This window comes from Crocodylus siamensis, chromosome 1, assembly GCF_052110815.1.
Source record: "Crocodylus siamensis isolate JL-2025a chromosome 1, ASM5211081v1, whole genome shotgun sequence".
In the NCBI taxonomy this organism is placed as follows: Eukaryota; Metazoa; Chordata; order Crocodylia; family Crocodylidae; genus Crocodylus; species Crocodylus siamensis.
Genome location: NC_143395.1, coordinates 427346617 through 427369096, shown reverse-complemented (window position 1 = coordinate 427369096; position 22480 = coordinate 427346617). Strand labels below are relative to the sequence as shown.

The 22480-nt window shown below is 57.5% G+C and overlaps 1 protein-coding gene across 1 annotated transcript; it reads right to left on the bottom strand.

The window, feature by feature from the left end:
- Nucleotides 1–1751: 1751 nt before the first annotated feature.
- On the bottom strand, nt 1752–21953 carry PPM1G (protein phosphatase, Mg2+/Mn2+ dependent 1G). The gene is made up of 10 exons (XM_090031288.1): nt 21714–21953; nt 14935–15004; nt 8766–8851; nt 7977–8109; nt 6314–6765; nt 5817–5954; nt 5017–5251; nt 3237–3366; nt 2782–2884; nt 1752–2448 (listed from the first exon to the last, which is right to left on the bottom strand). The coding sequence occupies exons 1-10, from the start codon at nt 21831–21833 to the stop codon at nt 2236–2238; spliced, it is 1680 nt and encodes a 559-aa protein (XP_089887414.1). The 5' UTR covers nt 21834–21953; the 3' UTR covers nt 1752–2235.
- Between the last annotated feature and the right edge of the window lie 527 nt (nt 21954–22480).

Sequence of the window (22480 nt, the reverse complement as noted above, 5' to 3'; positions counted from 1 at the left end):
AGGGCCCTTCCTCAGGTCTGAGAGAAGCAGAGGCAGCCTGACCTGAGTAATGAAAAACTAGAAAAATAAAAGCGAAAATAAAAGCTAGAAGGAACAGAACAGGGCTGTGAAATGCAGCGGCGATGAAATTGGGATTACCTGGAAGATGACGGAAATGCACCAGGAAGGGCCACCCTTAAGCAGAAGAGCAAGACCATTCAAGGGGGAAGAGGGCCCGGGAGTGCAGAGATTAGCAGGTAATGAGCTACAATGTCAGCACCAGGGTTCAGGCCCTGGTTGCTGGTGCCTGGGGGAGCGATGACATCTTGTTTCCAGGCCTGACTGCTGGAGGTGTTTCACATTGTGCCTTTGAGCGTGAGGAGGGTGGGGCCACAAAGCTGGTGGCTACTTTGTGAGAAATGTTCTCCTGCCTGCGTTTCCACATCTCCGCCCTTTATCTTTTTCCCACATTGGTTCATTCTTGGACACGTATTTTGTCTGGTTTCACCCAGTCACTTCCACGCAGAGGCACAGTGCACTAGCTGGGGTGCACCATGTTCTGGGCAGATGAGCTTTTGTGGGTGTCAACGGGCTCATTGTGGGGTGTCGATGGTGGTAGCAGCAGAAATGAACTGATGGGAGCCTCCATCCCTGGAATGCTTCAAAACCAGCCTGGGCATCTTCCAGAGACCTGTTCCCAGGGCCAAGACCAGTGTCCCAGCGTGGCTCTGGTCCGTGGCATGTGCATTACCAGAATGGACAGTCCCAACCATCTCCTGTGGCTGCAGCATCCCTAGCCACTGCCAGCAAGGCCCACAGAGTGAAGTCCGGTCAGCACAAGGCACCTTCTCCCCAGACACTGGTGGGAGGAACAGCCTGGAGCACGAGTCCTGGGGCTGGAGGGATGGACTCCCCAGTAAAATATGGGGACAGTGGGGTGGGTAGCAGGGGCCTGCGCATGAACAGAGGGAGCCTAGGCATAGGGAAGCCTCTGGTGCAGGGGTGGGGGGAGTGGTCACTAGTGCCTGCACTGGGAATGGCTGGGGAACCATGGACCGGGGGGGGGGGGGGGCAGGCGCCACTGGGACCTGTAGGTCCCTCTTGCTGCCTGCCTTTTCTCATGCAGGCCCCAGGGCCCAGCCCCCAGCAGGGGTTTAAGGATAGGAGTGAGGCAGGGCAGTTGAGGCAGCAGCTTCCAACCCCAGGTCATTTTTCAGTGCCTCCGTCCAGCCGGGAACAGCTGCAGCGCTGATGGGGAATTGCAGCAGCTGGACTGGCAAGGCCCTCAGTTGGGTTCAGCTCATCCAGCTCCTGCTCTAGGCAGGACCAGCCCCATCCAAACCCTCCCAGACATGTCCTTGTCCAATTTACTGTGAAAATGACACCCTGGCCCTGTGCAGCCTTGGTTTGACCCTGAGCAGGAGGGCAAGACCCTCCAGCCAGGACCCTACAAGGTTGGTCCCAACAGGACAGTCCAGTCCCCATCCCCAGCCTCAGCCGTACCAAGCACCCAGGTGAATGACTCCCCCCACCCCCAGTAACAGGAGGGGAAAATAATTCCTTTGCAGCCCCATGGGGCAGCCTGCGTTCCACATGCTGCACAGGTGTTGGCCCTGGGGGTGGGGGGGAAAGAGGCCTTTCTCCATCCTTGCTCAGCAGAAACCTGAGATCAGGGAGCTTGTCCCTGCCCCACAGGACAAGGGAGGGGTGTCCCAGCTTCGCACCCTGCTCCCTCCCACCTGCTGGAAAAGAAGCGACAACCACGGCGCAGCTGGGTTTTCTGGGCATTTAGTTTGAAAAAGTATCAGTCGAAAGTGGACAGGGTGAGGTGCGATGGCAGCACCAGAGCCAGAGGGTTCCACCACTAAAAACAGGAAGGGCCTTAAATAAAAAGGGGTGCAGATTAAAAAAAACCTCCAGTGAAAGAGTTCTTCCCTTCGCACGGAAGCGCCGCTCGCGGGCGCTGCAACGGCCGCAGCCGCCTGGAGACAGCAGCGGGATGCCCATCCTGGGCAGCTCATGCCCGCCGCTCCAGGGCTGCCCGCACGGCGGCTCCACTCTCAGCTCACCCTTTGGAATGGTTACAAATGAACAGTGCGACATGCCCTGGTAACCGCCCCCCGCCCACCCCGCCCGGGACACAGACAACGAGGCCTCTGCTAAGGCTAAAAAAGGACAAGACTTGGGCGTCTTGAGTTCAGCGCGGTTAAGAAACGAGAGTCTGGCGAGCGCCTGGCAGTCTCTGTGCGCGGCCAACTAGTCCAGCCTGGCCTTCTTGCTGCTGTCGCTGCCGTTCTCCTCTGCTGCTGCCGCCGCCAGCACTGCCGCCTCCTCCTCCAGTTTCCGCTTGCTGCTCTCGGGGGCGGGGACCTGTGTGTTGCGGGATTTGAAGCTGATGATGATGCAGGTCATGTTGTCACAGCCAGTGCCATCCCCGGAGGTGTCTGGAGCTAAGCACTGATCCAGGAGCTGGGAAGAGATGAGGCCAGTTAACAGAGCACAGAGAAGGCCCCTCGTTCAGGTCAGCTGGATCCTGTAGTAGGTGGCCAAGGCACCTGCCAGCAGCTGGCTGGGCCTGATGGAAGTACTGTGGTGGGCAAGAGCAGTGCTGAGACCCTCGAGGGCAGGGAGAGCCTTGGGCTCCAGACACATGTCCAGTCAGGACAACCCATGGAGGTGGCAACAGCAGCAGAGGAGATGTGCTTCCCTGCACTTGGACATCTGACCCCTTTAAGTGACCTTCCTCAAATACCACCAGGACCCAGATGCCATGAATGCAGGGAGCCCGTGCAAGCTGCTTACCTCTTCTACAATGGCGGAGAGAGGCCGCAGGACTCCGTTCTCATCCTTCTGGGTGATCTTGGACTGCACAAAGTCCACGACTTCCTGGCTGCTCATGACGTTCCTGCCAGAAGAGGAGCAGAAAGAGCAGCTGCCCAAGGGGCACTGGGATTGCCCAGCTCTGCCCAGCCATACCACAGCTGATGTGAGAGTAGGTGCTGCTGGGCAGTGGAGGACAGAAGAGGAGCAGCACAGAAAAGGCAGGGTTTGGCTCCCAATGCTCTCTGCCCCTCAGCAGCCACTCAGGGGAAGGGCAGTCTCTGACAGGCCCTAGGCATTGGGGGCCCTGACCTGACACCTGGGTCAGCTGGAGATGGATTGGGGGGAGGGAGAGGGGAAGGAGGGGAGCCGCGCTTCCCAGCCCCCCCTGCCCCGGAGAAGGACTGCGTGGGATGTGATGCACTCCCACTGCTCACCAGATCCCGTCACAGGCGATGACCATGAAGTCATGGTCGTCATTGATTGTGAGCACCTTAATGTCCGGCAAGGCGGAAATCATCTGCTCCTCTGGGGGCAGGTTCTTGTTTCGCTTGTAGAAGTGGTCACCTGCAGAGAGGGGACGGTCAGTACGGCCACACATTACAGCCACCACTGGGAGGGGTGGATCTGGGCAGGCAGTGGTGCAGTTGCACCTCCTCCAATCCCTGCGCTACCCACGGTTTAAACCAACTGCCTGGAGGTACAGTGGCGTTTCTATCCAGGCAGCACAATGGGAGTCCACTGGCATCATGGCTCATTGTCATCTCCTCAATTCCTGCTAATTTCTCTTCCTTCCACAGGTGTGAACGACCTGTTCTCCTCTGTATAGGTCTTGGTGTTCCGCTATTCAAACTCTCCTTTCTCTGCAATTCTGCTGTCTGGCAGCTGTTCCTGGTCATGTCTCATTTCTATTTCACTGCCCTGCAGGCTGTTTGTAGCTCTAGCTAAAAACCTGAACTCAAGTGGGGCAATATTAACTCAGGCATAGAAATGGCCGACAAGGCATTATTGGAGGCCATGTCAAGACACTCAAGAAGGCCAGATGTTGTTTGACAAATCTAACTACAAGATGTACATTTAACCATAACACCTGCAGGATTAAGAACACAATCTCTTTTGACTGTTCTTTGCCTACTGTTGTGTTTTTTCAGACTTTATATACAAACCAGCAAATGAGCCCAAGTTCCAATACTGGTTCTCACTTTGAACTTGAACTGAAGTCTACAGAGCCGGCCCTGGCGTATTAGCAGGGCCTCTGGGTTCTCATTAACTGAAGGAAAACATGCTGTGGTCCATGTGATGCCACACCAGCTGTACCCCCTTTTCAAAATCTGGGGTCTTCCCACAAGCAACAACCCCACTGCTGGGAGCCTGCTACAGCAGGGGACGTGCCCCACAGGAGCAGGAGCTATGCCAAGGGCCCAAGCCAGAGCCAGTGCCCCACTGGCAGGGCTATGCCTGAGGCAGGAACAAGCCCCTGGTCACTGGGCCCAGCCAGGTCAGGGGAACTCACCTGTCTGACTGTTGCAGGGCTAGGGAAGCTGGGACCCTTTGCATCAAACCAAGTGCCAAATGCCACTTCTTGCCACCCCCATCCCATCGTCCTCCTCTGATTACACAGACTGTTTTTGCTGCTTCTCAGGCCTCTCAGGGGTGATCACAGAATCTCAGCCTCGGTACCGCAGAGGCAAGCAGGGTCTAACAGGGTTGTGTCATGCTACACCTGTTGTAGACCTAACCCACCCTGGAATAGTCCCGCTCTCCTGACAACTTGCTTGCTTGGAATGCAGCTGCCTGCTGAGTCAAGGTGTCACCAAGGCACTCACAGTTTCGCTTGGGCCCTTCCTGAGCTGTTTGGTGCAATGGAGCAAAGCCCAAGGGGTGGCAAGTACAGGCATAAACAAGGAACTGGTAGGAGGAAGGACCCTTTCAGCTGAGGAATGAGCTGCACAGAAATAAATGGAGGCTGGAAATCAGCAGGTGGCTCCTGCCTAAAACGGAGCTGGATTCTGGCAGAGCTGTCAGCTCCTAGGAGGGCCTCATCCTGGCCCAGGAGGGCGCTTGCTCAATGACCCTGCCCCAATGAGACGGAGAGATATGGGGATATGTTGAATCTGCACACACAAATCTAAAGCTGCTTTCTGCTGAATCTGCAACAGCCAGTGCACATACTGTTTTAAGTCCCTCAGCCCACACCCTTCTCCTGGATTCACTCACCGATTGCTCGGGACAGGTTGAGGCCGCCATTCACTCTCCCATCCATGGTGACCTTCCCGCCGGCGTTTTTTATCCTGGCCAACTCTACCTCATCCTCGGGCTTGTGGTCATACGACATGTCCACGGCTTTTCCGCCCTCGGACACCACACAGCGGGAGTCCCCAGCGTTGGCCACGATCAGTTGCTTGCCCCGGATCAGGGCTACGACAGCCGTCGTCCCACTGTCAGAGCCAGGCTGCAGGGCACAAGGAGCTAGCTGAGAACTCCCTGCCAGGCACAGGCCCCACGTGGTGCCCTGGGCCCTGCAGGAGCCAGCACCGGCCATGGATGGGATAGAAACCACTACAAGTGTTCACAGCACACCTTGCTACCACACCACTGAGATGCGAGGCCGGGGGGTGTATGTGTGTGTGTGGAATGTGGGGGCACAGGAGCAGGAGTGGAGCACACCACGTTATGTGGCAGTAGAGCAGTTCCCCACATCTGCTTCCAACCCCAGATGCAGGCAAGGCTGGAGCTGTGCTCTCCTTGGCCATGAAGGGAGGGATGGAGCCTTCTGTAGCCCCTGCTGCAGGCCAGCAAGACGCGGCCCTGGGCCTCTGGTCAGTGGGAGACCGGTGAACTACAGGGGCCCCAAGACTTACTCCCCAAGCCTGAGGAACCTCAGGATAGAAAGTGAGCAAGCTTTTAGCTGCCCTGCAACCCCAGTGCCCATGCCCCCCTCCCAGAGCTTCCCTGGAGCCCTGTCCTCAGCTTGGTGCCGCCACCCAGAAGCCCAGAGCATGGAGCAGGACCCGCACCTCCTCTTTCCCCTCCATGCCCGGTAACAACATCTCTTCTTCTTCATCCTCGTCCTCCTCCGCCTCTTCTGTGTCATCCTCATCCTCCTCGTTCTCTGCCTCCTCGCTGCTGTAGCCAGTCTCCTCCTCGCTGCACTCCTGCCAGGAAGAGGAGCATGGCTCCAGCTGTGGCACCAGATCCGTGCCCTGGCTCAAAGGAACCGTCCTCATGGGGGAGCAGGATGGGTGGCAGGCCTTCCCACCCCAGGGCACACAGTCAGATGCCATGGTTACCCAGCAGCTGGCAGGGTCAGGCATTTGGCCAGGCCACAGAACCCACTGAAACCCCTGGGACATCCAAATGCATCCTCGCCACGCCTAGAGGACCCCAGTGCAGGCAGCTGCTGGCAAGTCTCACCTCCAGCTCAGCTGGGGGATGAGCTGAGGCTTGGGGCTCCCAGCAGGAGACATGACCCTGCCCAGCCTGTGGGCCATCTGCCCCGTGTTTTGGCTCCTACCTCACTGTCCTCCTCCTCCTCCTCCGCCTCATCCGACTCATCCTCGCTGTCCTCAAAGAACTTGGATTTGGTGGTGCGCTGGAGCTTCCCTGTGGAGGAGCAGGAAGGCCCAGCTTCCCCAGTGGATGAGGTGACCGCCTCTTCGCCCTGGCCCAGGTCGACTTTCCCAGCTGCAGAGCTGTCGCCCCCCGCACCAGCTCTGTCTGAGGTGGAGGAAATGCCTGTGGCCTCCTCATCTGGCTTGCTGTTGTCCCTCTCCTTGTGCTCGGCCAGCTCCCCGGGGGTGGCCTCCCCGTTCATGCTGGCCTCCCCGCCGTGCTCCCTGCCCGCCTCCCCGGCTGCGCCCGGCTTGCTCTTGAGGTTCTTGGTGCAGTTCTGCCCGTAACGGGTCAGCAGCTCCTCGATGGTCATCGTGGCTTCCTCATGCAGGAGGGCGGCCTCCTCGTTGTCGACTGCCAGAGACATGGAGGGGTCAGAGCGTGGGACGCACTGCACTGCCCCCAGAGCTGCTGGCAGGGCGAGCCTCGCCTGGGTGGCAAGGGGCAGGGCGGGTCCCCAGGACAGGTCTCTCAGCTGTGCTGTGGCATGCAGGCAGCATGTGCACACATGCAGAGGTGCCAGAGATTCAGTCAAGCAGCCCATGGGGGTGGGGGAGGGAGCCCCTCACTCTTCAACATGGACACATACAGGTCTTGTGTGCGTGGCAGCCACCCCGGAGTGCCTCCAGGCCTGCCCAATAACTACCCGCCTGCGTCCTACAGGTTTCACAAGACGAGCTGCTTTCACAGAACAGGGCGAAGGCAACTACCCCTCCTGCACTCCACTGTGAGGGAGTCATGAGCTGGGATAGGGGCTGCAGGAGACCCCCTCCCCCGAGCTGCACAGGTCTCAGACCCCTGGGTGGCTTGGGGCCCGTGGACACCAAGTACTGGGACACTGCACAGACCATGTTCTCACAGAGACCTGCCTGCTGACACCCAGCCGAGCAGAGGCTGAGCCGTAGGGCTCTAGCTCCGAACAGGGCCCAGGAAAAACCCTAGCACTTCACTGCGGAGTCTCGGGTGCCCCCATTTCTCTCTGGACTCGGGGCTAGGCCACAGATCCTAGCATTTGTGGGGCAATGTGACCGAGTAGTTACTGATTTGTACAAGCTGCGAGGGAGGGGAATGGCAGCACCCAGTGCACGGCACAGAGGGAGCAAGGACCGTCTCCACCACTGCCACCAGGCCTGTAGCGGGCTCAGTCTTCCCAGAGAACAACACTACTCTAGGCAACATCCCCTTGAATCCTCCCAGCACAACTCCCGGCCTGGCACTGCCTTGTGTTCCTGCCCTTGAGAGAGCTCATCTCCCAGCCAGCTCTTGGCGTCTTGCTTGGGTAGACGTTTAAGGTGGGACACTGCATTTGCTGCCCAACAGGAAGAAGGTGAGAGCCCAGAGGGGGGACTGACAGCCACGCCCGCCCCCTTGCAGGAGAGGCCACTGGCACCTCTTAGCACCGCAAGGGGTGTCTTTCCTGCCCAGACCTCTCACATACCCTCTCTGCAGCTATCCCCAAAGGCACGCAAGCAAGGCCAGGGCAGGTTTGCAATCCAAGCAGCAAGCTAACTCAGCCAGCACAGCCCTCCAGCCCGATAGAGGCCCTGGTGCCTTCCTGTGCTTACCATCATCTTCATCAGCCACTTTATCCTTCTCATCCTCATCGTCTTGGGGGCGCCCAGCCATCTGGGAGAGCTCCTTGATCACCTCCTCGGTGGTCAGCTTGGCATCGATGGCTAGGAAGGCGTCTTCCAGGGCCTAGAGACGGGCACAGGGGTGGAAGGTCTGCACAGGGTGGAAACAGAGCTCCTGCTTCCTCCCCTCTGCTCCCCCACATGCTGGGGATGGCCTGCGGCTAGGCCCTTCTGGGGCACTTGTTGTGTGGGAGAGGGTCAGCAGAGCAGGGAGGGGATGGGTCAGGACTTCAGGGGGTGCATGGAATACCCTCCTTGCTAAGGGTGTCCAGCTCAACTGAGCTGCAGCCCAACAGCCAACATCTCCAAAACCTTCCTGCATCTGTCCTGAAGCCCTCAAGCCCACAGCTAAGGGGCTGCCCAAAAAAGGCTGCATTTCCCTTACCCCCAGTGCCCCAGAGCATCCCCATCCCTGTCCCGATCCAGGTGACTGCAAACGAACCAGGGCAGCTCATGGGTGACAGAGAGCAGGGGCATGCCATGTAGTGACAGGGCATGGGCAAGACAGTGGCGCTAAGTCCTGGCAGCTACAAGGAAACAGGATTTCCTATTGCTGAGGGCGCAATGGCCAACACCTAGTGAGCAGACTGCTAACAAGAGCTGGAGAGTGGAAGCTCAGCTGGAAGGAGCAGGGGAAGGGAGACCCCACAGGGCATCAGGAGCTGGGCAAGGACTACGGCCCAGAAGACCCATCTCACACTCTGGGGCTCAGACTCTCACCTTCTGCAGTCTGCCTTCCTTGTAGGCTTTCTGGTCCTTGATGATCCCCGGGAGATACTTGGCACAGTATAGGGCGACCTCTTCCCCTGGAAGGAAGCAGAGGGACTCTGAAAAGCTTGCTCCTTCCTCAGCAGTGAGCACAGCATGACCCAGCCCAGTGGGACCACTGAAGACACGAGCCAGCCCCAAATTAGGAGCTATAAGTAGGAGCATGTGTTGGTGAGGGGTCGTGGGGCACTAGCTGCTGGCAGGTTCCCTGCTGCACTGCCAGGCCTGGCTGGTAACCCCATTAACATCACGACCCACCAGACCCTGCATGTTGAGGGACTTGAACCTGCTGTGGCTGGCCAGGTCCTAAGGGCTCCCTGGAGAAGCCCATCAAGCATCCCACAGGTGATCGCAGCAAGAGCTGTGCTCCCATGGTCAAGCATGCGGAGCCCTGCAGCAGAGACCAGGTGCTGCCAAGGGAAGCCAGGCCACTAGCACTTACGGGAGACTACAGCCCCAGCGACAAGCACAGCCCTGTTGGAAGAGGGAGGCTGGAGGAGATGTGGGAAGGTCTCGGCAGGGCCAGGCACTGCAGAGTGTGGAGGTGTCACTCAGGTGAAAAGCCAAAAACAAAGGTATAAATCTGAGCTTTGCTCCTGAGCAGGACTGCCAGTCATCACATGACACAGCTGGCACCCGGCCCCCCCAGAGGGGACCCCAGCCCCAAGACAAGCCACTTGGAGGAGCTGGACTAGATGCAGTGACGCAAGTCACTGGCATCCAGGTGATGGAACGGACCTGGTGGAACGCAAGACGCAAGGGCCTGTGCAGAGGCACCTGGTAACCAAGGGTCAGTGGGGAGGCCAAGAACAGTGCAGGGGGCCAGGGTACAGCCTCGGCATGGAGCGGGTGACTGAGCTGGGCATGGAGAAGGAGAGGATTGGAGTCTGCCAGAGAAAGAAGGGGCCAGTGCAGCTAAGAGCTCTGCCACACATTCAAATAGAAGCTGGACAGAAGCCAGCTACAGAGCTGTTACACATTTTCAGCCATAAACTTTATAGCTGGTTGGCTCTTTTTATAGCTGGAGAGACATTACTACTATGTGATAATTACTTTGCAAGTGTGGCCGGTCTAAACTGATTGCATGATTCACCACTTCATTGCATAACATGTCAGGTGTAGTGGTGGGAGCCACAGGGCCAAGGCAGGATGTCCCACTGGGGTGGGGGAGTGGCAAGAGGCAGCTGAGCCCAGCCCTATACCTATGCAGCGGAGATGTACTTCCGGGCATGCAGGTAAAGCTCCATCCTGATCCTGCTTCAATTTGCGATGCGTGACTGGGAAGGAGCCCCCATGCCAGGCTGCTGGCACCAGTACCACATCAGCCTATGCTCCTCTGCTAAGGTGGGACTCAGTGCCCTGCTCCACCATCCAGCAGAAGCAGGGGTGAAAAGTAGGGGGCAAAGACAACAATAGAAAAAGGTAGGGCCTGGAGTGATGTGGGACCTGCCCCTGTTCCAGCATAACCACAGGGAGAGGCTGAGAGCCCAGCCCTGGGGGCACAGGGGACTGGAGGAAGAACGGTACCAGGAAGCCCTCAGGCCTACAGGCAGGGAGGGTGGAGCAGGCAGTCAGTGAGGGGCAGATGCTTTGAGGGAAGCAGCTGCTGACAAAGGGGACCCGTGCAACGGTCAATGAATTTGCTCTGTCCAGGCGCATGCAGTCACCGTGGAAACGTGGGCAAGAACACTGGCTGTCAGGCCCGACTCAGCTCCTGCCCCAGGGACAGGAGCAGGAAAATGCTAGGGAAGGGAATAAGGATTTTCTGAGAGAGAAACAGAAGTGCCGGGAATCTGGATGGGGTAAGAAGGATGACTAGGGAAGTGGCAGGGCCATCAGCCTGATGCCAGCCCCCAGACCAGCCAATACAGGACCTAATCAGCAAGAAACTGAAAGGGGCATGTGACCAACACTGACCCATGGGGTTCATGGGACAGAGGCCTCATCTCAGGGATGGCATCTGTCAGTGTCAACCCTACAAGTTTAGTGAGAAAGGCAGCAGCACTGCTAAGGCATCAGACCCTGTACTGCACCCTTCAGCTAGGAAACCAGAGGCACCAATGCAAATGCCTTACACCTTCCTTGGGTCTTGGCATGGATCCATCTCAAGCTGTTACTGAACATCGCAGACCACGGTGGGAGCAAACTGCCAGTCCTGGAGGCCTCACAGAGAAGAGCATGCCAGCTGCTGCCCCTTTACGAGCTGATGGCAGTTGGGGCAGCACAAGGAAGCAGCAGCTAACACAGCTGCCAAGCAGCTGGGCTCCTTATCACCCTGGGGTGAAGGGCAGCAGATGCATCCCCATCACAGGCTGATGCCACTTTTACCATTGCCTCATCCAGTCTGGGCTGAACCTCAAGCAGTCCCAGTTCCAGCTCGCCTACTAGCCACCCTGCTGACCCATAGCTAGGGCTGCCTGGGTTCAGAGAACATTATGCCCCAGCCATGGTCCCATATGCAGGCCAGAAACACAGCATGTGGCCTCCTGGACCCTGGAGCTCTCCCACCTGCCACAGGTCTGTGGAGATCAAGCAAACCCACCCACGGGCCTTGGCCCCAATCCCTCCTGGGGCTGTGGAGACAGCAGGGTTTTGAGACTCACAGCACCAATGGAATTAATTCTGCCCACACAGACACCTGGTCCCCACCCACCAGTGAGCTCTAGGCCCCACCAGCCTGGCATGGGTCCAGAAGAGCAAGGGCACCTGGATCTTTGGATGAGCGTCTCACTTCAGCCTTCTCCACGCTCTCACATGGCCCCTTCTGGGGCAATGCTGGTCGATAATTAACTACATTGCCAATGTTTGCGGCGACTCCCTGGACAAAGGCCGCTTGCCTGAAGCAACAAGCAGCCTGGTTTGCCTCAGAGGTGCCGATAACCCTTCTAACCGGGAGCTCAGCATGCCCAAGAAGGGCTAAGACCACAACATGGCTTGCAGGACATGGCAATGCCAGCAGTTCCCTCCACTCCCACAGAAGCAGGCGGCCTCTCCTGGGGTGGCCAGTCTTGCCTACATGGCCACTGGCACCTGCCCCAGGTCAGTGGCTGAGCAGAGCCCAGCCAGACTCACTGCACATGTGGCCTCCTGCAACAACTGTGATGCAATGGGGTTCGCAGTTGCCACGGCAAGGGGAAGAGCTGGTCCTTTGCCTCCAGCACAGCCACAGCACAGAGCTCTGCTGAATCTCTGGAGGCCAACCAGCTGCAGGGCTGAGGGGCTTGTTATCAGCGTCCTGCCATCTTCACCCACACTTGGTTCATCACAGGTCATCTGTAAATCTCTGCCACTGCCCAGGGCAGACCTGATGGGGTGGGCTCCAGGGGCCCCCTCCTCTCACAACTGGTGGAGAACAACACAGCTGCCACAGCGCTGGTCCAGCCCATCACAGGAGTGGGTTCCAGGCAAAGCGTACTCTCCTGAGGACCTTCACTTGCCTGTGTTCCTCAAGCCACCCTGGCAGGGCCCTTGTCCTGATGGAGGAGACGATCCCCATGCACCAAGCCATAAGGTGACAGCCCAGATACAGCCACCTTACAGCCAATCCCAGCCCTAAAGCTGGCCCTGAGGGCAGCCAGCCGCATGGGCTGAATCAGCATCCACCTGGGAGAGGGCCCTGACAAGGAGTGCCACCAAACTGGCCCTAGCAGTGCATGCTGAGCAGATGTGTAATCAGGCATGGGGTTGGAGAAGCAAGCACCTGCCCTGCCTCGGCCCTACTCTCTACCAGCCATGGCTGGGGTGCAATGCTGCGTGTTCTGGCAGCTACATGTAATCTGGTGTCAGCGGCTCTTGTAGCTAGGCCCACCCTTCCCCACATCCTCCTAGGGGCTAGTGATGTGGTCCAGGCCCACTGTCCAGCTGGCCTCTGGGCTGGGACATGAGCTCTGCCCCACATCCATGACAGCCCAGGGACAGGGACTGCCCATGCATGCAGAACACAGCACCCAGACAGCTGCTGCCTGAGCAGTGACCCCAAGCAAACACTCTTCATTGTCCACGCTCCAACTCTGCCTGCCCATCTCACTGCTCTGGTCACCACACTCTACCACTAAAAATTCCTAGCGCGATCATACCACCATCATGGTCAAGCAGAGGATCAGTAGCACAATCACGGCTGTGGGCTGGGCAGCCCTACCCCACTGTACTGGAACAGGCAGAAATTCAAGACCCTCCTGCCCCAACATCAGGCCCATCTCACTCCCCCCCCTGCTTAAAGCTTGAGTCCTGGAGAGAGGCCCACAGCTTGGTGTCTCAGGGGCTCGGCTGTTGTAGAGATGGGGCTGTGCCAGGGCTGCGGGCACATGCATTCTTGCTCCAACCTGTCTGCAGACTCAGGCTGACATCACAGCAGCTGCTCTGGAGCCAGAGCCTGCGGTGCCGGGTGTTTCTGAGCGGAGCTGGCTTCTGTGTCCACAGGATGCATGGTCCTGGCCACTGTGCCGCCATCACCCTATTTCTGTTCCTACCACCTCATAACCATCCATCAGGCCTTGACTCAACCACTTGTGCTACCCAGATTCAGGGCTCAGTGAGCACTCACTCCTTTCTCCAGATGTCTGCTCAGATCACTGATCTAAACTTGAACTGCTTCAGAGAAAAAGCCCTAGTGATGAGAGACCTCCTGAGAGTTGTAGGTAGGGGGAGGGGCGCTGGGAGGGTGAGGGGATCAGTGTTGGGTCTTTCAAACAGCATGTGGATGGGATCTGATGTGCTGGCAGGAATCCTGCCCAGAAGCCAGAGGCATCATTCATAAGGAGACCCATGGGAAAGCAAACACAGCCCGTAACTTCAGCTGGGGAAAACCCAGACAACCCCCTGGGAAAAAACCATCCTACACACACACCCACAGCTCCTCTGGGAGGCAGGAATGCGACAGCCTCAGAGCAAGACTGGCACAAAGACAGGCGCTTTCCAGGAGACAGCTGGAGATGCTGCATGGGCCCATCTCTACCTCCTAGGAGGCCTCTGCATCTCAGAGAGAGGCTGTGCATCCAGAACATCTGTCACAACGTAGGTGGTTTGGAGCAGCACAACACTGAACCAAAGGCCGTGTTCTGAGGGGCACTGGCTCTGGGGCCCCAGGGATGGGGGAGATCAGCCTGACCTGGTGAAACATCAGCAGGATGGAGACCAGTGGAACAGTTAGGAAAGAGGAAATGCCTGGTGGCTGCAACCAATGCCTCCTGAGAGCAGGTGGCCTAAACTGAGGCACTGCCCAAAGGAGGGGCCAAAGCTGCTGCTCAGGTCTTTTCATGAATGCTCACTGGGGACCTCCCCAACTCCCAGCTCGGCCCCACATACTAAGTCCGGGAGCAGCCAACCACAGAGCTCCTGGCAAGTCAGAAAGTGATGCTCTTTTTGTGTGGATTAAGGAACTGGTGCCTGCGAGAGGCTCAGGCATGAGGGAGAAGGCAGCCTGGCACATACCCAGAGAAAGGGCATGGGTTCAGCCCATGCGTGGGATCAGGCAAATGTCACTGCTTCGAGTGTATCGCAAGCTCCATTTCCAGAGCATGATTCTGTGCTGCGTGGATCCAGCTTTTAACCCCATGCTGCCCAGGGCCAGGAGGCACTGACTGGCATCCAAAACAACAGACAGGGCATTTCCTGCAAGTGCAGCTCCAGGGAAGTGAAGATCCTGTACTGGCCTGGCTGGGGGAAGCAGGGGGGGAGGGAGGAGTAGTGAGGCCAGCTAAAACTGGATAGAGACCAAAACACAGAACAGTCCCATCAGTACAGTATTGGCACATGGGGATGTGGAGCAGGGACAGCAGTTCCAGGGACCAGGCCCCTCCACTACCACCAGGACAACCAAGGACAAAGGACCATGAGAGACCAGGCTTCAATGGCAGCCATCTAGAGCAAGTACATGCCAGCAGCCAGCTCCATCTCACCCACGCTCTACAAGATGGGATGTGCATCATACCCGCTGGGAAGTCAGAGGGTGGAAACGCCAATCCAGTTGCAACCCTACCAGCCCAGCACCCTCCTTCTGGAGGCCTCACAGACTCACTCGGCCAGAGAAGAGTCTTGTGCAGCAGCAGGACCTCTTGAGGTGGGCAGACTGCTGGGAAGAAGCTCCCAGCCCAATTCCCTGGAAAGAGCAAGGATCAGTTACCTCCGTGTCCATCGTAGACTGAGAACATGGCCGTTTCGCTGTCCAGCTCGGGGATGCAGTTGTGTGCATCCTGAAAGAGAAGCATACAGTCAGGTGTGCCCAGGGTCCCCACGGGGAACTGCTGGGACAGCTCATACTTGCCTCGACAGACTCTTCAAATACCAGCATTTCTTTCCTTGCAAAGTTGGAGGGAAAGCAAGAGCAACAGAATAGTGCCTGAAACACAACCTAGGCCCTGCTGGACATGCCCTCTGGGGAAGCTCACCACAGGACCACTGCTTTTCAAGGAGAAGGCTGCAGACCCTCAGCCTCAGGCAGCTCCCCTGCACTAGAAGGCCAGCCCAGCCACCCCTCCCTCCCTCCTTCCCTCCCACAGTTGTGCAAGTGCCTCAACCTCCCCTGCACAGCAGGCTATGGATGGGACCATCTCTGCCTTTCTACCCTCTTGCTTCATGAGGGTAGCAGTGCTATCACCCTGTGGTGCAGGCAGGTACAGAGGCACAGACACCAAGAACTTGCCTATGCATGGAGAGTCCCCAGCATAACCACAGTGCCATAATCACACTGGTAGGTTCCCTGCAGGTGAACCTGACTCGCTTGGGTCTCTGCACCCTGCCCAGCCCGGAGCCCATGTGCCTGCTGGTGTGTTCCCGTTTCACAGAGCCCTGAACTCAGGCCTGCTGCCCAGTGCCAGGCTCAGATGTGCCTGGTGAGAGACTGCAGAAGGCAGCATTCATCCCACAGCCCAGTGAGACCAGGGCAGTGCACAGCCCATCCCCTCTCTGAGCTCCACTAGGCATGCCATATTTAGCTGGGAGGGGAGTGCTAGTCTCAGCCATGTGGCCAGCTGGAGGGCAGGGAGGAGTATGTTATGGGGACTTCTCCCAAGCAGTCTCTGAACAGGGTGCAAAGGAGGTGCTAACCAAAAACCAAACAGCATTAAAGAAGCATGAACAAACTGCTGCTTCCACACAGTATCTCAGTCCTGCCCATCGTCCATGTATCCACCAACCCTCTCAGCAGAAAGCAAGGGTCCATCTCTCAAGGGCCCAAGAAGCATACTGATAGCTTGGGGTGAGCAGAGCACCACAGAGCAGTGGACCAGGGCTCCCTGCCTCATAAACCCAGCTCAGGATGCTTGGGCCAGAGCTGAGGTGGAAATGCCTAGCCAGGATCACATTTCTCAGGCCAGGGCTCAGCCCGAGAAGGCACATGTGAAACACAGACTCCCCTGCAGTTCTGGACATGCTCTCCCTATACCAACGCCTCTTGGGCCCTGTGTGTCACAATGCGGCCCTCTGAAGCAGCTCTGCCGGAGCCAACTGAATGCAGGCACCGCATCCACAGCAGACCAGCACCCCTGGGACACCTAAAAGGCTGCAGCATCTGAAGTCTCTTTCTTCATCACACTGCTCAAGTCAATGGGGCTTCCAGAGGCCACAATGAAAGCCCACACTCCATAGGGGAGAGCAGCACCATGGCCCATGAGTGCATCAGAGAAGCACCACTCTCTAATGCAAACAGCATCCTGACTCACACTCCCAGCCAGCGCTTGCTATGGGACCGCAGGGGTCACCAGGGCTGGGCAAGGAGGGACCTGTGAGCACACAAGCCCCACCTCACTGCAGAGCAGAACTGATGTTACAGCAAGATAAAGAGACCAAAGGCCCATAAAGTCTAACGGGAAAGCCACGGCTAGACTCTCCTCCTTCTCCTGGCAGGGGAAGAAGAGAGATGCGGAATGCCTTCAAAGACCTCTGCTCACAGGGAGGAAGGGGGCAGAGCAGACCACAGCAGCTAAAGAAGTCTCCAGAGAGCAGGCTGCAGTACAGAGCCCACTTCTCCCAACCCAGAGGGGGCCAGGACCACCAGGCTTTGTCAAGGCAAGAAAGGAGGAATGAGGCAAAGGCCTCCCCCAGCAACAGACTCAGGACGCAACCCCTTTCTACCATGTGCTTTCTGGCCATGCATGAACACATGGTGCTGTAGACGCTGATTGAGGCCCTTCAAGCAGTTTGCTGGGCTCAGGCCGCTGGGGAAAAGCTTGCTGGTGTCCAACCCTGCTGGGAGTTGAGGGAGTGATGTGAGGTGTCCGGTCCAGCAGGACCTCGCCCGGGTCTGTTGGCACTCGAGAGAACTAGAGGAGTCTTAGCACAGGCCACCCCAAAGCAGACACACACACAGAGCTCAGTGAGAAAGAGGAAGCTGGCTGTGCCCCTGCCACTCTGCCCCATGCAGGCTCCTGGGCAGGGACAGCCTGCCTCGCGAGCTCTGCTCTGTCACCAGGCCCATGTAGGGAGGATGCCTGGTGAAGCTGTTGGCCTGGGTCACCCCCAGCAGCAGGTGAGGGCCCCACCCCACACTCTGCTGCACCCCCAGCCCCAGCAGCCAGAGGTCAGTAGATAGGCTGAGGCTGGAGGCTCATCTGCTCTGTCCAATCTATCCTCCATTGCCTGTAGCAGATGCTGGACATCTTATCAGCTGAGGAAACCACCAGCCCTCTTTTGAGCCCGGCAAAGTTCTTCATCACAGGAAGTCGCCAGGGCCACACACACCACAGGCTTGTGACACATGGTGTGAAAAAGCACGTCTTCTGGCCAGCTTTGAGTTTGTCACCTCTTGAACTGACTGTCACTGCATAGCTCTGTTGTGGGGCAGGAAGATCGGCAGCTACTGGTCTCTCTCTGCTGCCCTATTTTTTGTGATTGTGTGAGCCTTTCCCCTTGCCCTGTACCCCAGGGAACAATCTTGGGCTTTCCATAGGTGCTGCAACGCACCCACTCAGCAGCATGCTCCTGGGACCTGCCAAGCCCCATCACCTGTCCCCGCTCCTGGTTCTGGGCTGCTGCGGAGGCAGCGTTACAGGTCCTGCACACCCTCTGCGTAGAGACCTTCCCTCTGCTGTCAGTGAGTCAGCGGCTCCACGTCACACTCTATCCGACTCCTCCTGCCCCCAAGGACACATTCTTCCCAACTACAGCTGCAGGTTGCTCTGCATCAGCTTCTGGATGCTTTTCCTCCATAACAGGTGTTGAAGACAAACCACTACTGCAACAGCTAGACCTCTGGCATGACACAGGCCAACTTTCCCCAGCAGTGCCAGAAGGCATCATGGCAGAGAGCAAACTGCACTCAGTACCACACCTGACAGCAGAGAGGGGCTGGGCACCTGCCCCCTGTGTGTACAGACCCAGGCAACGCCACTCAGCCCTTGGAAGGCCGGACTTACTGCACAAATGCCTCCAAGCACAGGAGAGAGCCACACAGCTGACCACAAGCTGGGCTTCTCTGTCTCCCACCTGGACTCCCAGCCCGTTATTGTCTGTTGTCCAGGAAAATGAAATCCAGAAAGCCCAGAGGATGGCTGCCCCAGGTGACCCAGATGCATGTAGTTGCTCTTCAGGCCTTCTACAGCCAAGCCCCAGGCCCCTACGTGCTGTCCAGGCCAGGGAGGCTTGGTTCACAGTGCAGATGACACAAACATCTCCCAGCTCCCGAGCCAGGGGGAAATGGCCCAGTGCCAGAGTCTTTTCCATGTCAGTGACAGGAAGCCACTGGGTCACGTCACATCCCTGCAGCCTCAAAAACCCCTTGAAGCAAGCAACTGAGGACTCATCAGGGAGATGAGTCTGAAGCAGGGAGAAGCCTCCAGCCCCTGGGGGCACAGTCTGCCTGCCTTGGCCATGCAGCCAGGGACAGGTTTGTAAAGCCTCCTGGTTACCCAGCCCCAAAAGGAGGCAAGGCCAGAGCAGCTCACTACAGTCAGCCCCCCATGGAGCCCAGAGCCCTCGATGGGGGGAGCTGGGAGAAGCCAGTGAGCCCATGTAGCAGGAGCACCTGGGTCCCTCAAGTGTGATGCGACTGAGACGCAGACATATTGCGGGGCCAGGCCTCAGGACAGGCCCCTAACAACATGTCTAACTGGCTGCTGCTCTATGCTGATGCGATAGCGTGTGAGGATGAATGCTGGAAGGCCACAAACACTTAGGCTGGGGCCTTTTGCTGCTGCTTTACGTTCATGGTGAAGCAGAGAGGCGTGAAAGGGACACTTCTCTCCCCTCAAGTGTGCTGCTCATGCCAAAGCATCAGAATCGTTGCAACCTTGGATGACTCTGGGCACTCTCAGCTCCTACCTGCAGGAGAAAGGAGTCAAATCTCTAGCCCAGAGCCCTGCTCTCACAACTGGGGGGCAGGGTAACAAAACCAACTGGACACAGAAGGGACATGAATCACAGCATCCTAGAGCAGTGGGGCTGGAAGAGCCCTACAGAGGTCACGCAGTCCAGTCTGAGGCAGGATCAGCCCTGTGCAAAACACACCACACAAAATATAATCTAAACTCTACGTAAGACTACCACGAACCCCAACACAACACAGACCTAACACCTGAACCTGCCACAGGGAAAGCAGAGGATTTGTGGCAGCCAACGCCCTGGTTCTATGAAACGTCATCAGTATACGCTCAAAAGACCCCAGGTAGAGGCCATGACCCTCACTACAGAGGAAGGCAAAACCCCCCCAGTACGTACCAACCTGACCGGGGGGAAATTCATAGAATCAAAGAAGTAGGGTCGGAAGGGACCTTATAGATCGTCAAGTCTGACCCCCTGCCAGGGCAGAAGAAAAACTGGGCTCAAATGATCCCAGCTAGGTAGGCATCAAGCCTCCTCTTAAAGACCCCCAGAGTAGAAGCCAGCACCACTTCCCTTGGAAGTTGGTTCCAGATCCTAGCCGCCCTAACTGTGAAGTAGTTTTTATGGATGTCTAATCTAAATCTCCTCTCCAACAACTTGTGGCCATTATTCCTTGTTATGCCGGGGGGCGCTAGGGGAAACAAGGTCTCTCCCAAACCCTTCTGGTCCCCCGTAGTGAGTTTATAGATTGTCACCAGGTCCCCCCTCAGCCTTCTCTTATGAAGTCTGAACAGGTTCAGGTCCCGCAGTCTCTCATTGTAGGGTCTGCCCTGTAGTCCCCGGATCATGTGGGTGGCCCTCCTCTAGACCCTCTTAATGTTGTCCACATCTCTCCTGAAGTGGGGCGCACAGAACAGGATACAGTACTCCAACTGTGGCCTGACCAGTGTCGCGTAGAGGGGGAGGATCACCTCCTTGTCCCTGCTAAAGATGCACCTGTGGATGCATGACAAGGTACAGTTAGCCCTTCCAACTGTGACCTCGCATTGTCGGGTCACGTTCATCATTCCTTTCTGATCCTAGTGCAGCATCAGTCTGACCCTGAGCAGAGGGGCAAGACCCTCTAGCCAGGAACCTTTGGCTTTGGTCTTAGCAGGTGCACTGGCACAGCCCAGTCAAAATTCCCAGGCTTGGCTGTAGCCAACACCCGGTGCCTCCGGGGAAGGCTTAAAAACCAGCCTAACATGTAGCAGAAAAGGGGAGGAAGGGGCAACCAGCAAAGCCCAGAAGTCAGGAAAATCCCCATAGTAGAACACAAGCACTGTTATGCCTAGATCATCCCTAATTGCTGTCCAACCTCCCCCTCAACACCTCCTGTGAAAGAGAGCCCATCCCTTCCCTGGGCAAAATCGCTTCACATCACAATCCTACACCAGGCCCCTCGCTCCCATCGCCTCTGTGGGAAGTAAGCCATCCATGTAACACAAAGACGAGTCAGGATTTTCTGTTGAAGAAAACTGCCAGAAACAGAAAAATGGAAACAAGGTCTGACAATTTTTCCTTTGTGGGCCATTACTAATGCTGAACACTGCCCCTGGACCAAGGCCATGACCAGAAGCACCTGGTGGTCCTCTATTTGTACAGTGCCTTGCCCCAGGCAGCTACTGCACTGGAAGCAGTGATAGGAAAAGCCATGATGATGCCAATGTAACCTAGTGCGATGCACCACGTGACTTGCCCTCAGCTTAGTGATACAGGGAGTTGAGGCAGAGCCTACAAAAGAGAGCACAGGGGGCATATGTATGGTCACTTTTAAGGAGTGCCCTGCAGATAGCAGAGAGGGGGACACCGCAAGCAAGCCAGGATAAACCCAGGAGCTTGAACAGCAGCTTATTCAAAGCAAGCTATGCAAACCCCTGGGTTCTCCTGGGCACAGATGTCCTGTTTTGCCTCGGGCAGGTTTAGGAGGAGGTTCCAGCTTATGGCTTGGGCTCCTCGGACCTGCAGCTACACAAAAAGGCCAAAACCTCTGGAAAGAGATGGGTCCAACACCTCCTCCATGTTGGGGAAGTTCCTCAACACTTCCCTCTGCTGCTCCAACAGAGCCAGCCAGGCTGGGCAGACACAGCAGCTGCTGGCCAGGGCACATAACCCTGCCCCAAGCACGTCTCTGACCAACAGTGGCTGCCTTCAACAAGTTCACGAACCATCACCCTTCCGGGACCCTTGTGGCAAACTACGATGACAGATTTGAGTTGCCTCCAAGCAACCAAAGGCTCTTGCCTACTGAAGGCATCCTGAGGCCTCTGAACTGCTCGCTGGCCTTTGTAACCTGGGTACGTGGTCTGTGGGCCGCCGCGTACCCGTCCACAGGCCCCAATGACACAGGAGCAAGCCTGGGTGCGGCGCAACTCCTGTGTAAGCATCTCCACCGCAAACGGTGCATTGCACATGAACCCCAGCGCAGCGGGCACATGGGCTGCTAACCGTCATGCACGGCTCCGAGCAGAGAAAGAATAAAGAAGCGTCCTTCAGCATAGCTCTTCTCTGGCTCTTGGGAACGGAGAAATCCCTGCTCCCCCGACAGCCCAGCCCGGCCCCTGCCCCCAGGCCCGCTTCCCCCCCGGGCAGGCCGCAGGCACCGACCTCCATGGAGACCCGCCAGCCCTGCATGGCGCTGAAGCCGAAGTGCAGCGGGCGCGGCCCGAGCCCGGCCCCGTCGCCCGAGCTCTTCACTGTGTTGGGCTGCGACAGGTAGGCGCCCATGGCGCCGCGGGGCTCGGCGGGGGGCGGCGGGGCCCTGCCGCGGCGCGGACGGCGCGGGCCACGGGCGGGCGGCGCGCAGCGAGGAGGCGGAACCACCCACCACAGAGTGCGCGGCCGGAAGTAGAGCGGCCGGAAGCGCGGGCTGTGCAGTCGAAACGAGGCCGGAAGGCGGCGCCCTGGTGCCGGAGAAGACGGAACGGCCGGAAGCGCTGGGAGCACGGAGCGGCCATAGAGTGCGGGGAGCTCCTGGAGGACTCTCCACTTCCGGGACGGTCTGCACTAGGGGTGCGTTAGGTCACCGTGCGCACACACATATTTTTTATATATATCTCAGCACGGGCTCCTACATACATACATACATATATATAAAATGACACGTGTGCATATATCTACGCACATCTATATCTAGGATCACAGGATCTCGTGGCCTGTTATAAACTAGTTAGGGGGGATCAACAGGCATTGGGGGAGTCACTGTTCCCCCGAGCACCGCCAGGAGTGACCAGGAATAACCGTCACAAGCTGGCAGAGGGTAGGTTTAGGTTAGCTATCAGGAGGCGCTACTTCACAGTCAGGGCAGCTAGGGTCTGGAACCAGCTTCCAAGAGAAGTGGTGCTGGCTCCTACCCTGGGGGTGTTTAAGAGGAG